A 16,653-nucleotide genomic window follows, 5' to 3' on the forward strand; every position below is an offset into this window, starting at 1 on the left:
TGACCTGACATACTGCAAAATAAATTGATTTGACAGTTTCATACTGCATACTAATATGAAAAGGAGTATGTACTACATACTGCATTTGTCGGTACAATGTAGCAGGCGGTTTTGATTACAGCCATGGTTTGTATTGAAAACTTTCTTTGTTTTTGCAATTTATTACTTTCCACCTGCCTGAGGTCATTTTTCATAAATCACTCAGAAGATTGCCTACCATCTGGTGAGTTCAGATTTTCAACGTTCTTCCCATAACAAATGTTGTCAACCGCCAAGTGAATAAAATGTCGGGGGTGAGGGAGGTGGCCATCCAACAGCATCATACGTAGTAGCCACCATAAGATACTGTTCATACCTGACCATGTAAGGCTGTCAGCAAGACCCCTGATTGTACTGAACTGAGTAAGTGTGTGCTTTATAGCTTATGACTTTAACTTTTCATTTGTAAGAAAATCATTTTTTTAATCTTTTCCAAGATACATAGTCACGCTGTTAATACTATTTATAAATACTAATTGTGTGAATGAAAGGCAGCATTTGTTGTTAGTATCATCTCTCTTTCTCATGACAACACATATTTTGGAGTGTACTGTTGTGTTTCAGTAACATGACGGGGAGATAGAAACACTCTACAGTATGTGTGCAGTCACACATTTGGTATGAAAGTGCATGTTTGCTACATGTGAGCTAAGATCACATGTACAGGACTAGAAGGTGATACGGGCAGACAAGTGGTCCAGCATGAAGGCTCAAGAACAGCATCAGTAGTTTCCAGCTGACCCTGCTGTAGCCTGGGAGACTCTTCACTCAGTCAGGCAGAAAGAAGAGAGATAAAGAAACCACGTCAAGTCATGGGGGAGCTGATGGGAAAGTGATACACAGTGAGTGACCTGGAGAACAATGCATCTCCACTCGGCCTGTGGGCTGCTGGCAGGCTGAGAGAGAGGAGATAGCAGAGACGTAGACTGACTCACTGAGCTGAGTCTCATAAGAGGACCTGCGAGCGTGGTGATCCATATGTGGGAGGACAGGCTTTGCTTTCATGTCCACTCCATCGTCTTTTTAAAATGACAAGAAGTGGTTGCATTAAATTCCTAAGTGGTGACACATGAGCAGATGTTTCCATGTGATAATCTAAGCAGTTCAACATATAGTAAGTTCATAGGAGCTGTAACATTTGTTGTTGTGAACACCTCTATCTCTGGCGTTGTCTTTAAACCCAAGTTTGAATAACTACATTAGATATTCAAAACAACTATAATACACTAACCCATGAGAAAAAAACAATGGAGCAATGCCACTGAACAACAACTGTGTTAAATTTTGTATCTTTATTTGGGTGTCTCTTTTATCTGTGAAGAGGAATTTCCATATTTTTCTCAGATAGGATTCAGTTTAGGTTCTGGTGGGCTGCTTGAAGCTATACTATGTATGTTTGCCCCCACAGAGATTGATCTGTCCCACTGTGATACAAAGAGAAATTTTTGGCTTTTGGATTTTCTGGCTTCTTTTCTCTGTACATTTTGAACATGTAGAATCAACCTCAATAGGGCATTTTCAGTGAAGCGCGCCATAAGAATAGTAGATTGACAGTTTAAAGGGACAGTTCAACTATTTGGGCATTACACCTTTTTGTGTTTTCAAAAAAATCAAGGTCAATTTAGGGTTTAGGTCCAGGTCATGTGTCTCCTAGTTTAGCACAAAGACTGGAGGCAGGTGGAAACAGCATACCTTCATCCAAACTTAAATAGAATTCGGATGGAAAAGTAGACATTATTTTATTTTCATCATGTCCACTTTAGGTAGCAATATGAGAATGAAAAGTTGTCTTTATTTTCATGATTAGCCTATTAAAGCGGAACTCCACCGATTTTACACATCAAAGTCTGTTCACAGGTCTTGAGGAGTACCACTGCGTATGTGAATAAAGTTGCATAAAGCCTTTTGTGGCTTCAGAGGGAGCTGCCTGAAATCTGATCAATTGCCCTGAGTGATGGCAACAGTTTGAAAAGTTTGAAAATGAAAAAAAATCTAGGAGTGTGGAGTTAAAAAGAAGTAAGCTTATCAGACCTTGGTAGTCCGCTCCTCATCTCTGCTTGAGGCTGGCGGCTCAAGGCTGCATTAGCTGCTACGAGCATAACACACCCGATTCGTTGACAGTTTTAGCAGTTGCGCAGCATTATGGGTAATGTAGGCACCAGGTTTTTGACAAGAGGAAGACATGTAATAAATAAGATGATATCTCTGGTTCTGCATCAATTTTGTCAATCGAGAGTCCAACAGTGTGATAGGAGTGCAATGCTAAATTGGTGGATTGCCCTCTCATCTTGGCCAATGTAAAAAGCTGTATTGCATCGATACATTACATGGTGTACTTTCTTTTTACAAATATATAGTGCTTGTATTATTCAGCTGTATTAAACATTCTTGCTATTATATACATTCATTCAGAGCTTTCAATCACATCTTCCTCAATGGAGTTTGTTCAGTTGCAACTACTTAATTTTGTGTCTGTCTTAATTGCTTGTTTCTAACTTTCACGCTCACTATTACCCAAATACAGTATTTTAATATCACTATCATACGTGGATATGACGTGTGGGGTGTATCTTGCATTTCTGCACAATGGTATGTTGTTGTAGTACTTATGTAAATGTGTTGGAGTGCATGTTGTATATATTTGTTATAGGGCTGTTGCTCATGTTTGTCTTGATTTCTGGGCCACTTTCTGTCCCACGTGCACTATACCATGGCCACTACCGCCTTCTGTTTACGGACAATATAAAAATCTTACTTGACAGAGATAAAATCCTTCAGACGGACTGAGACCCCGAGAAGCTTGCAGTGGTTGGTGATGTAGCTGATGTTTGTCAGGATGATTTTCTTCTTATACATTTTGCCCACTTCAAAGTCCTAAAATAGACGATTACAATCCATCAACAAAAGCTGAACAATCAAAAATCAACTGTTAATTAGACTTACATAGTTTTAAATGGGATATATGCACATTACATGCAAATTCATTAGTATTCGTTCTGCTAAAAGGCATGAATTCCTATGATAGATTGTCTTCAGAGGTAATGTTTTTACAGAACCAGTAGTGGGGTACCTTGAAGAGGATGACTTCTGGTTTACTGATGAATGGAGGCCCTTTCAGCTCTTTTCCATGAACTTTTTTCGCAGGCATGTTGAGCTTTCCACTGGCCACTGCAGGTTTTGCCTTTACTTCTGTCTGCACCGACGTAGTTTTCTCATTCAGGAGCTTCTGTAACCACACAGGTAAAGTCATTATGAATATTATAGTTGCATTATAGTTCCTTAATAAACAAACATTATGGAAAAGTGTTTATATTATGTGTTTGTTTTAAGTACTATCATTATTCAATTTAAGAAATTCTCAAATATCAATATCACTATCAGTCTCAAAAATCCAGTATCAGTCGGGCCATAGCACTAATACCAAAACGTTATTTATTTCTATACCTAACTCTGAGTAAAATAAGTATGTTTTTCTACATTTAACATAAGACGCCAAAGTTAAAATGTGGTCTAAACGAAAGCAGCCGTACTCTACCTACAATACAAAATATTCTAATAATAATATGATATGTGTGTGTTAAGAGGTTTAAAAGTGTTACATTTATCTACATGTGAAACTGTGGAGCCCTGCTCTATTTTTCCTGTATTGTAAAGCACTCGAAGTGAATACTGACATTTCATCATTATTCTCCCCCTCATGAATTATCTTATTAACTTTGTTACATTGCTGTGCTCATCTATCACACTAGCCATTACTGTGTTGAGAAGTAGCCTTTTGATGAGGGCACGAGTCTGATCTGTATGTTAGGAGGAGAGATGACTTCCACTCGACTGGGTACTTGCTGAGAGCTCTGAGCTATAGCACCACGCTCGCTCTGAGGCCTCAAAGGCACCCGCACAATGAGAAGTGATGCCTGTCGCCCCACATTTCAAATGTGTGGGGGGCTGGATGAGACAAAAGAGCCAACTCACCTCCATGGCAGCGAGCTAGAGACACTCCTGCCTCTATCAAGAACTACCATGGAGAGGCCCTTGAGCAAGGCACTTCAGATTAAAGAAAAGTCAGAATTGGTGCTGTCACTGTGGTGCAACTCAATATCAGTAGTTTGATTGATTACATATTTATTGTTTGATTAATTCCACACTTGTTGTCAATGGTAACTACACCACAGTTTTAGTAAATCTGGCTATAGGTCAACTAACGCCATATATGTTGAGAGAAATGGAGAAAAAAAAACATACCAGCTTTAGATTTCTAAAACATCTACAGTGAAGACTGTAATAGAAAGTCAGTGCTAGTTGCCTACAGGGCACTCAGTGTACTGTGTGATAATGAGTTAGTATTACTCAGGACACTGATATCAGAAATGGTCACAAAGAGTTAGTGGTCAAAGAAGTATCACATACTTCTTTGACCACTAACTCTTTGTGACCATTTAACCAGATTCTAATGGGACATTTGATCTGATTTGATATAACCATGTATTTATGGTGATGATAATAATGGTGATGATTAAAGCCGTTATTGTATCATGGTCTTCATCACTGTTATCATCAGTAGTTAGAGTAGTAGCAGTATTAATGACAGATGACATCAATTATTTTCATTATTATCTGTTTTTTGTTTTGTCAAATGAATTAATTGTTAAGTCAATAAAATGTCTGGGATTCCCAGGTGGTTGTTTTGTCTGACCAACAGTCCAAAACCCAAAGATATTAATTTTACAAAAATATAAAACAGTCAAAGGTAGCAAATTATCAAATTTGAGAAGCTGGAACCAGCAACTCTTAAGTATTTTGCTTGATAAATTACTTTTCAACGATGTCAATGATCTAACTTTTAATTCAAACAATGTTGGCAAACAGAAAAGCGCTTATCTAAAAGTATCAGTACAAGCCTTCAAAAACTTGGATGCTCAAGCTCCTCCTAATTCCCTCAGCACCGTGTGCTGGTTTTTGACCTGGGGGCAGTTTAGACAGACCTGTGCTACCTCTGTGACAACTGATGTCACAATGTCTCTTTTCACTTGCCGGCGATGAGCTTCACAGGGAGGATGTGGCGGTTTCCCCTCAAGACCCCTAATGTACTTGCCCCAACTAATTAGAACTGCAGGAGTCTGCAAGAATGGAAACATGATCCCTCACTGGTTTCCCTTCGGCAAACACTGACAGTTGTATTTATTGGAACACACTAACAAGCCGGAGTTACTGCTACTGGGAATTGAACCTGTGTTTTTTCATTCTCCCTACCTAATCAGTGAACAAGATATCAGTTGAATCAGTGTTGTTGTTTAAACCAAACCTGCTATACAACTATTTAATGTCAATTATATATTGGCTTTCATTTATTCACACAACAAGCTTCAGTTTGCAGGTGGGGAATTCGTTTGTTGAAAAATATGCAATAAGCACATCCATAGAAAAAATGATATGCCTGCTGTGCATGGGACATGATTTATGAGTGTTTAATTTTAGCAGCTTGCAGGGATTTGCTCGTGGTTGGCAGTGGGTGTTGTTTTAGTGCACCTCGTAGTTCTGGTCCCACAGCCCAGAGAACTCAGGCTCATCCAGACTTCCAACAAGGCTCTGGTGTTCCACTTCCTGGTGCATGGTTTCCTCCAGGTCCTCAGCATCAGAAGAAGCTGACGATGAGCTGCTGAACTCTCTTAACTGCTGGACAAATGCACACACACACACATATTGGGTCATAATTGTTCAAAATGCACTCAATCTCTTCACATAGTCGTTTCACAAATGTCATCTCAGATGTTATGAGACACTCACGACTGTGGCTCTCTCCTCAGTGGCTGATGGGGGGCTGGGATCCAGGTAGAACAGGAGCTTCTCTCTTGCCCTCCCCAGAGAGAGGAACTTGTCAGTGGACAAAGGTTTAGGCAGCAGTGGCTGGTGCCTCTTTCTGCTCTTTACCATTTGCTCCTCCTGAAGGATTTTTGACACAATCTCCACTCTCTTTGACTTCTGCCTCTCCTCGAATTCCCTGAGAAGGGCAAATCAACAACACTGCATTATACTGAAATGCGGTCATGTATTCCTCAGCACACAGCGAGAGAAAACACCCACACACTGCAGCATGGAGTGGGAGTGGAGGACATGTGGGAGAGGAGAGGAGAGGAGAAGAGAGGAGAGGACGTACTCTTGTTTTCGTTTTTTCTCCTCTAGTTGTTTCTGTTGGTACATATGCTTGATACTGTTGATGCCTTGGGCCTGCAGGGATTCTCTCAGTTGTCTCTGTTGCTGCTCTTTCTTCTGGGCGTTTGCTTTGGCTCTGCTTTGTTGGACCTGTAAGCTCTCCTTAAGAAACAACACCAGATTAATGAAGCTATATTTCACCACGTGCTTTATGAAGAGTTGATCATTTGAACTAGGAGAGATGAAGGTTACAGAGCTATTTTCTCCTAAAATAGGAAATGTACCTGTTGAATTGGGAAATACAGCACAAAGCATGATGATGACAGCACTACCAACAATAGCATACACAGACCAGAGCTGAATTTACCGCATTTGGGGATCCAGGAGGGGGTGTAGTAATGACAATAAAATGAAATTGTGGTTTCTGCTTCACATCTCTCCCAGATAGGAGGAGAATTTGGTCAGAGTGGATGAAATAAGTAAATCCTGTTTTTTTGTAATGTATGATGATTTTGTTTGGTGTCCTAAAGTTACAGTCCGGTTTAAATGCAAAATTGCAATTTTCGTAAAATAAATGAATTTGCCACGTAAGGTTCACATGATCACAGACATTATTGCAACTTCAACACGTCATGCTACAACATTCCTATGCATATGACACTGCCATCTCCTATCAAAAAACACTGGTGTTCATCCTGCAAAAACTACAGAGCCCAGCAGGCGTGTCATGTTGCTGTAACAGCAGTAACTAAAGTTCCAGGTTGTTGTGGCACCTCTGGTCAGTGAGGTGGGGGCATCCACACTGTTGGCAGCGCAACTGTTTCTCTTTCTCTGAGAGATTATACTTCTGCATTAATCCCGTCATATTAATATTGTTGTATTTGTCCTTGTTCAATCAACACTCTTGTTTATACTGTTGTGATGCTGTGCTGGATGTTGTTTAAGCAAAACTGTCCAGCTTTGACCGCTATTAGACATATAGCCTGATGTTAAAGCAGTCCAAAATTAACAGTTTAAGTTCTCAGGCAAATTAGCCAAAGTTGTATCACTTTGTCTTTAAAGCTTTAGGAGTATATAATGCATCACTAAATATGGTTTGTACTTAAAATGTTCACTTGTGCAGTTATGAATGATCTTATATTTCACTATAGATATGATAGCTAAAACAACGACCATAATGCTACAGTATCAATATGGGAGGGCACTCACTTGAGTGGCTGCTATGTTAGATTTCAGTGACTTCACAGCCTGCATCCTCTTTTCCAGGAACTCCCTGTTCTTCTGCTCCTGCTCAGCCTCTTGCTGATGCACCCTGAATGAAGCGGGGACGATAACAAAGCATGTGAATGCTCAAATACAGCAAAGAGAGAAAACAAATCTGCTATTACTGCTTGGGATTAAAACTTCCAGGGAATGAACAGCATTGATGTTAATTATCATAACTCAGAGAAATGCCTTATTCTCTATAACCATAACCCTCTGAGCTGTCACATGGTAAGTGTTACAAGAAAATATCATTCACTTTAGCTTTTAGGTTGTAAATACTTACCTACTGTTCAGCTCAGGTTCCAGATAGTACGTACTGATTCTCATCACTGTTACTGTTATTACTTACAGGCATAAAAACCCTCTAGCAGCCATTCTATTTATATGAACAACTACAAATCTTACTGTTACAACACAGATTTTAATATAATGATCTTTGTAGGGAAACAAAATGTATGAGGATTGGCAAGCAGATGAAGTAATTAGACAGAGGAGGAACCAACCAAATAGAAGATAATAAAAACAGAAACAAACAACCTTGGTGCTTAAGACCTACAGGACTTTCTTCTGTTTAAAGGTCTGTCATCCCCTGATTGGCTGATAGTTTTGACTGTTACTAGACAATGACTTGGCATTGAAGACATGAAGCATAATGTTAATCAAAGGCCTTGTTATATAAATAGTCAATAATTATATTTTGCTTGCTGGCAAGTTGTCATGGTATAAGCTAGATAATCCACTCAAAGCAGTGTGGTTATTGAAAAATACACATACTGCCAGTGGGCTTTTAGTTTCCATGTTGTGCTTGATTTATTTGACTTTGACTTCTCTACTCTGTCTGTGACACTCAGTCCCAAGCCCATTGTTCCTTCTGAAGATGTAAATCTTAAAAAAACTAGTCCCAAATACATAGCTCCATTTTCTTTAAAGGTTAAGTAATTTGCTGTGCATTGTAGTCAATAGTAAACGTTACAAAAGAGGAGTACATAGTGGATTTGTTGCAGCCTATTTTCAGCCGTGGATTAATACACATTTGGTGTACATACATCTGTATGTACGGTTTATGTAGGCTTGAATCAAAATAAACTACAGTGCCCTTGGTCATGGTAATGAAGGAACATGTGAGCCATTGTAACAGTATGGCTCACTGATGTCTTCTTAACAGTTTTTGGACAACAACGGCGCTCAATGGCACTGAGGAATAAACTACAGTACATTAGGCTTTGGCTACTCAGGTAATACTTATTAGTAGGATCAGTTCCTACTTTTTTTTAGTTGGTTTTGGTCTTCTACTGGAATTTTAATGACAGTAAGAAAATATATAACATTGCCAGTCTTATCCTTTAAAGTTTTGAGGACTTATGATAACTATATTGAATTTCCAAAATTCTGCTTCAATTGGCAACAAGGACATTTATGTTAGGGGTGACCGGTCAAAGACACATAATCCCATTGTCACTGTAGACTAGTATAGACCAGAACAAAACCTACATTTCATACAAGTCAGTGTTTCTTAGAACCTTTCTGTATGAGTTTGAGCTATTTCAAGTATCTTGTCTGGCCTGCTTGTAATATATTTTGCCAGTAGTGACTGATGTGACTGATCAATATGATGTGTCAACTTTCCAACGAGTCCTCTGAGATACATCACATTCTTGTTCAAGTCTAAGCCCTGTTTATTGGCTTAAGAGCTGATTACCTTTTAATGGTCTCCTTCAAGTACTTGGCAGCTATCTTGCGGCTCGCCTGGCCCTGTTCAATTTTCTGCTGACATTCAGTCTCCTCTTTCTTCAGCATGGCTGCCTGTTTACTGTCAGAACACAATCACAGAAGCGTATACACATATCAGTCTTTACATGGCTATTCCAAGTTGATAAAATTATTTTACAGGACAAAAATACTTTCATAGGGGAGTGATACTTTGAATACACATTAAGGCCCTATGTTGTATTTGATCTCACTTCAGTGCACACAATAATACACACATTAATAATCTATAATCTTTTACCATGTGTGTGTCAGATGTATTTCACTTATATTAGATGTTACATCTTCTACTTACTTGTCTAAATACTGACATCAATAATTCTCTATTTTGTATGCATAATAGAGCAGTACTTGTCACGCACACACACACACACAAAAAACAATGCAGTGTGAATGGAAAAGATGGTTGTATCCCCTACTCCTTGAGATGCTGCATCTTGAGCTGCAGGTTCTGGCTGGCTTTCCTCTCCTGCTGCAGCCTTGTACCTGCCTTCTGGGCCTTAAGGACCTGGAAGACCCGCTCCGCCTCCTGCACCTCCAGCCGGAGCGAGGGGAACCTTCCAAGCTCCACCTCCACCTCGCTCAGCTCCAGTCTGAGGAGCAACGATGTAGAATGAGATTGACGTAGATAGAACATGAAGGTAAAGATGCTGACTGATGGTATATATTATCGACCAGTACAGTCACTCACTGTAGCAGAGGTAAGAAGCTAAACCTATATGGGGTTTTAAAGCACATTGCAGATTTAATTTTACTCTCTAGTTTTTATTTAAATGATGATTAAGAACAGATCAATCAACCGAACCAATTGGTCTGAGAGGCAAATATTTAATGGGTGGTCCAACATGGCAAAGGCAAAGTTCTTGCATATCAAGCTCTTGGGATGTTAGCACGCCATAATTGCTAGCCTTGCAGTAAAAGACCAGGAAATCTGGTTTGAGAAGTAGATCCATGGGTTTGAAGGTTTATCATATGCCTTAACACTGCACAGCAGTTTGTAATACTATTAGACAACTCTGCACAGTTATCATGGTGGCCATCATTTTATCCTCTGTTGTGACAATTGCGAGGTAACTTGTAGAACGTTCATGTGACAAAGTAATCTACCAGGAATGTGCTTTCTCGCCGGATGACGTCACATTTTGCTGTGACAAAAGTTTAGGCAGGTTAAACTTTTTTTTCTGGATGACGATGCAGTGGTCCCATTGACATAAATAAGAGGCCAGCATTTTTTATGCAGTACTAATGCCTGTCTGAACAAGAGCTTACTGTCAAACCATTTTTCTCTCGAACTCACTCTTGCTGCTTCAGGTCAACGTTGATGTGGCCCTCCAGCTCTTCCTCACTCTGCAGCTTTTGACACAGATGCTTATGCTGGGCTCGCAAACGAAATACTGCCACACTGCAGAATAAAATAAACAAAGAGCGGAATACACAGGGGTTGGACAAAAAAGAAACATCTCATGAATATACAGTATATGTAAGATAAAATAAGATAATCCTTTATTAATCCCTTAGCGGGGAAACTTGCAAAGTAAAGAGAGGAAAAACTCAGCTGTGAGCGAGAGCTGCTGCAACAGGCTGCCACTAGTACGGCGCCATCTTGAATATATATATATATATAAAGTACAGACCAGTCACTGTTAATTTTGAACAAACCTGTCTACTGCTTTCTGTCGTTCAATCTCTTTCTCCAAGTTGTCCCTCTGCTCCACCAAGCTTTCAATGTTCTGACGACAGAGTTTTAGCTCTTCTCTGGAAAAAAGAGACAGAGATAACAAGTGTTGACCCAGAGAAACATCACAGATCAAAGCCAATCAGAAGGAACATTTTCAGGGCTTTTAAAGCACAATGTGTTCAGAGCATCAAGTTACTGGATTTCCTTGTGGCCATTGCAACAGAAGGAAGGTAATTCTGTTGGCTAACAAGGTAAACTAAAGAAGATATTGAAAAGCTGAGGGTGGACAACACCTCAACAGCTTTGAATTGCCCAATGTTCCTTTTGCGGTCTAATGGTTTTCCAGTCGACAATCAGCGGTTGGGGGAAAAGACTGTCATAAAAAGAAAATCTTGGCACATGGTACAGTAAAAGCTGCAGGTTGGTTAAAAGCCAGGTGTGCTTAGATTCCATTGCACTCATGTTTGATCAGAGCGCAGTACAGCTCCACTCTGACCCTTGATGTTTTGTGCTTAATGAAAATGACAGCCATTTTTGCTGGGGGACTACATCACAGTTCATCGGGTGCTTAATGGCTCGTGGTGCAGACAAATAAAAAGAGGGAAGAAAAGCGGGGAGAGAAGACATTATGGCAAATGTTCTCGCTTCAGCAGAAACGATTTCCTGCAAATTGCCGAATCAATTGGTACAGAAATGATTGGCCCAGTGTGAAGAGGGCAAGAGGGGAAAGTGGAATAACACTGAAAAAAAGCTTTCCAGACACTGAACAGATTGTGGAGAATTGTTGTAGCAATGCAACAACCTGTGTCAAAAAGAGTTTTTTGGCATTCTTACAAAAAAAACAAGCACAACGTTTTCCATTACGTGTACAAGTTTCAGCAGAGTCTAGACAGGGACAGGGATCTCTATCTAGATGGAGGAACTACTGCGGCTCTAGAGGTCTTGTCGGTTGCCAGGTCCAGACCTGGCTTTCAGCACGTCATGCTCCTTCTGTCGGTGGAAGGAGTCCAGCTGGTCCAGATTTCGTCTCAGCTTGAACATCCGTGCTGTCTCGGCATAACTCCTCTTCATACCATTGTCCGCTGCAACCGCAAGGTCAACATCATCGTCGTCCTCTCTTCGGGCAGATGCAAAATGACAGTTAGGAGAGGTTTCATGTTTAATGCAAAATCTGATTATGCATTATGTAGATACATGAAATTATACCACTATTCTGCCTGGAGGTGTTTATACTGCGGGTTTACTGTGTAGAAAACATAGGCTAATTAATCAACTTTGGAAAAAATAGACAAAATTGAACTTTTCTTTAAATTTTCTATTGACATATCATATTGAGAATCACATTGAGTCACAGTGACTTGGTGCTCTAAATACTAAGAGGGAGGTAACAAGATTATGGATTAATACATAGACTTTTGTATTTCATTGTATAAATATGATACGATTCACAGAAAAGGAAGAAACACCCACTCATACAACTCTTCTAACCACTCCAAATCAGGAGGGAGGGCCGGCTCCTCGTCTTTAGAGGTGTCCTGGCCTGGACCATCTTCTGAAATATATATATATATATATATATATTAGCAAGGATATCCCTGTCTCTTAAAACCAAGGTAAAATATATATACTGTATGTTTATGTGAAGGTATCTCAGTGACTACAATAGAGACATGGTAGCAACAGGAGCTGTCAATTACCCTCACTGTCCTCGTCAGTGCTGAGGTGGACACCCAGCAGTCCACTGCTGTCTGACATCACATCAAATGGACTCTCCTTGTCTTCGACGTCCATTTCACCTTGTTTATGAATAACATAGGCGCATATTATCATACAAACCAATAACTGGTTAGCTTACAGCTCTATCTTCACCATATCACCTAGAAATGGCTGAAGCTAGCAAACCTCTTCAATAATCCGACAATTGAACGTGGCGTTGCAGATAGCGTCAATTCATTATTGTGTCGCTCACGTTGCTTGTCACAATTGTGGGAAGAGCCGCTTGTCTCATTTAAAAAGTTAAAATTTCATTTTAAAATATATGCATGCCGATTCGAAGATTTGCTCGTGAATTGCATAAGATGTTAAGTTATATTTTAGAAGTGCGTGGCATTGCCAGTAATTCAATAACCAGATTTCTGAATCTGAATTTAGCGTGTCGTGTACTCGACAGGGGCTAGCTAAACCCGGAAAGCTAGACAGCTAACGTTAGTCAGCTAATGCACAATTCATTCTGAATTTGGGCTGTATCAAATTAAAATTAAAATTAAAATTAACAAACATTAATTAAAAACTAAAATTAACAAACATTAAGCCGTTACCTCGCTTGGCAAGGCGTTCTCTCTCCTGGCAAGATATCTTCTCAAAAGTAGCTACTTCTCGTCACAGTAAAAGTGAATCCGCCATGTTTGTTAGTGTTTCCAAGGAGACGGGACGCGCCAGGATGCCTTGACGCCCCTTCAGACGTCTATCAACTGAACTACCACCTGAAACCACCTGCTGGTGGCCAAATAGTACTAACCTACCAACTGCAATGACAAAGTAATTTCTATCGTTATGATCCATAAGGTCTGCCGAAATGAGTACTTGAAATGCGTGTTAAAGTAAGAATGGTGTATAGCCTAATGCGCGTACAATGATGTTCCTACTTCTAATCGCAGCACTGATTAGAAGTCAGTCGAGCCGCACTCAGCAGAAAATATCTCAGCTGGTTCAGGAAGAATGACAAATCTGTGAGATACGCAAAAACGTTTGTCAAGCATGCAAGATACCTATCTGATTAGCACTGGGAAAAGACTCATTTGTGGTTGATCTTATATTTGACACAATAAAGCTTTCTTTCAATTTATCATAATGTTGACGAGGAATTCACAAGAGAGAAGTGTGTGCCCTACTGTATACGTTTGAGATTTTGTGATACAGGAATATTTTGTATCATTATGGGAGACTGAATAAATAAGTGTGTGTGTGTGTGTGTGTGTGAGAGAGAGAGAGAGTGTGTGATGCAGGAGAGGCAGGTTTTGTTGGAGAGATAAATGCAAGAGCAAAATAACTGCGAGGGAAACAAAGACTGCAGCTGACATAAAGAATGGATCAACAGGAGGAAAACAGAGTGAGCAGAGAGAGAGATGGAGAAAGAGAACGGACTGCATGAGAGGAATAAAAAGAAGAAGAAATAGTTTGTGTTTGAGAGACAGAGTACAAGTCCACGCAGTGCATTGCAGCGTGCACTGTAGCCTGGTATCTTCATATCAAAAGAACTTGCTGTGCAAATCCAAGTGGAAGCTCCGGTGGGAGGGAGAGACAGTGGTTTGAATCCACAGCCGCTGACTCCAGGCCTGTCTCTGCTCCCCAGGGTTGAGGCAGCAGAAACCAGGGCAGGTGCACTGCTGCAGCTACGCACTGAGCCACCCTCCCCACAGCACATAAAAAAGGTTGCGTTGACTGAGGAGAAAATGAAAGCCTGCACATTTTGGCAGAATGAAGGATACATTTCTTGTTGTAATGTTTAAATCCTTGACGTGATTGTTTAATCAAACTGAGTGGAGATTAAAATGCTAGCTGAGATTATACCACTGGGACCCATAGGCTACAATATTTCTATAATATAATAAATCTCTTTTAAATTCAAAGAATACTTCCTGAGGGGAGCGTGCCTTAACATTTGTCAAGGCTTCTCGTCTCGGGGGACCTTATTCAACTTTTTTGCAGTGGGTAGACAAAAAAATATGAAGACTTCATGGAGAGGGACTTCTCCATAATTCAATTGATTATAAACAATGAGGCAAAAGTGAGTCATGGTAAAGTGAGTGCAGCTAGACATCTAGAAATCATCTGAGCCCAAGCTGCAGGTGCATCACTCAGACTTAATACGTCAAGGGAGAATATGTTGACAACATAAATACAGATAGCAACACTGACGAGGGGAAGTATTCGCAAGTTTGGAATGACAAGCCTGACTATTTGGCATTTAATTGTTTGCATATGATTACCTCCAGTACTCTTTCATTTGGTTTCTACTCCATGTACAGTATACCCCCTATAATATTTGTTGTGTGTGAGTATTACTGCATCCATTTTGGCAATTCTTTTTAAAACCTGTTTCTCCCCACACTTTGAATCGCAGGAGTACCCCTTTAATCACTTTGAACTGTCACTGTAAGTGACTGTAACCATTTTAAATACTCCTGTAATACGTGTATTTATATATTGAGTCTGAGGTGTTTATTCCAGATTTTATGTATATAATGATTTATGTTCCATTGATACAATGGTTTCCGTGTGTGGTGCTGAATGACGACAGCATTGCTTCGCTTAATGGGATTAAAAATTCTAAATTCTAAGTTTTGCATTTTTATGCCTTCATTCGATGGTTGAAAGTAGAGAGGCGATAAGAAAGGAGGTGTGAAAGAGGTTTGGACTGACATGCAATGAAGGTCCCCGGCTGGAGGCAGTTTATGTTGGGCGCCTTAACCCCTAGGCCACCGTGGGTTCCCCGAGCATGTTCTTGAATAATATGGCTTTTGTGTCAGAAGTAGTCTTGTCGAACTTTGTGATATTTGATTTAATCTCCACTGGGTTCCTGTAGAGACTAAATCTCTTCAGATTGCGGTCTTTGGTCCCTGACATGAAACGTGTGATAACCTCTGTGCTGTGCGGTAATAGGATCCTGATGTGAGAAACATGCTGATCCACATGTGCATTAGAGCAGAATTATGTAACAGTTTGGGATGGAAACAATCTGGAGGTGTTGAGGTAACAGTGAAAGCTCTGATCGGGGTAGGTCCTCATTTTCTCACATCATATCTGCTGACCAAAAGCCCATGTCAGCCTGGGGCAGTAAGGTGTTCCAGAGTCCCATGAGAAATAGTTTAATTTTACTAGAACTCACCACCAATGATCCCTATTAGAGAATAAATGTGCTTACTGACGTCATGACAGGCTATTTGACTAGTGAAAACACACCTGCTACTATTTTCTAATCTGGGAGGGTCCCATAGACTAACTCAAGGACTTCTGGGTGCCCTATACCCACTTTGGGCCCCCTCACTGTAATCGCCTCTGGTATCTCCTTTTTTTTTTTTCTTTTTTTCTTTTTAAAGCTGAACTACAACTTTATTTCAGACAGTAATTACCAAATGGAGATGATTCAAATGTGTCAAACATTACATAATAGAGGCCTATTGAAGTCCTATGTTCGTGACATGCCTTCCTGCCGCCTCCCCCCCCCCCCCCCCCCCCCCTCCGCCTTCGTGGCCAGATTGAATCTGACGTTTAGAGGCCAAGCAACGGAGGGATCGACAGATTAGTTACTCTCTCTCTCTCTCTCCCTCCCTCTCTCTCTCTCTCTCTCCCTCCTCATCCCTCTCTCTGTGGCTGGAGGACAGGCAGCGGCAGCAGCGGCATCAGCGGCGGCGGATCGGCTCGTTGTCTCGGTCGGACAGGGAGTTCTTCCTTTTCCTCTGCGCGCTCTCTTCTTGTGCGCTCCTGGACGCGGACGAACTGGGGCGCTGATCATGGGGCTACCACCATCTTCAGCATCTTCAGCAGCAGCATCAGCACCACCACCACCAGCACCACCACCACCACACTTTACTTTCTTCTCGGCAGCGCCGGATCACGAGGAGAGCGCACTAAAATAAAACTGTGGCTTTTGTCGTCGATTTCCATTCCGGGAAACTTTTCTTTTCTTTCTTCCTTTTTTTTTTAATTTTTTTTTTTAACCCCCCTCAGTTATTTATCATAAAGCGTGTGGA

At 40.6% G+C, this 16,653-nt stretch overlaps 1 protein-coding gene across 1 annotated transcript in view; it reads right to left on the minus strand.

Moving 5' to 3' along the window:
• Positions 1–12,691, minus strand: part of cfap74 (cilia and flagella associated protein 74) — a 51,137-nt gene extending 38,446 nt beyond the window's left edge. The window contains exons 1-13 of the mRNA XM_070910906.1: positions 12,598–12,691; positions 12,371–12,452; positions 11,865–12,017; positions 10,882–10,977; positions 10,520–10,624; positions 9,642–9,815; positions 9,155–9,265; positions 7,399–7,501; positions 6,194–6,351; positions 5,824–6,037; positions 5,566–5,712; positions 3,110–3,265; positions 2,795–2,913 (exon numbers count right to left, since the gene is read on the minus strand). Of these exons, the coding sequence (XP_070767007.1) occupies positions 2,795–2,913; positions 3,110–3,265; positions 5,566–5,712; positions 5,824–6,037; positions 6,194–6,351; positions 7,399–7,501; positions 9,155–9,265; positions 9,642–9,815; positions 10,520–10,624; positions 10,882–10,977; positions 11,865–12,017; positions 12,371–12,452; positions 12,598–12,691 (1,712 nt within the window). The remainder of the gene's footprint in view (positions 1–2,794; positions 2,914–3,109; positions 3,266–5,565; positions 5,713–5,823; positions 6,038–6,193; positions 6,352–7,398; positions 7,502–9,154; positions 9,266–9,641; positions 9,816–10,519; positions 10,625–10,881; positions 10,978–11,864; positions 12,018–12,370; positions 12,453–12,597) is intronic.
• Between the last annotated feature and the right edge of the window lie 3,962 nt (positions 12,692–16,653).

Source organism: Enoplosus armatus, chromosome 8 (genome assembly GCF_043641665.1).
Source record: "Enoplosus armatus isolate fEnoArm2 chromosome 8, fEnoArm2.hap1, whole genome shotgun sequence".
In the NCBI taxonomy this organism is placed as follows: domain Eukaryota; kingdom Metazoa; phylum Chordata; class Actinopteri; order Centrarchiformes; family Enoplosidae; genus Enoplosus; species Enoplosus armatus.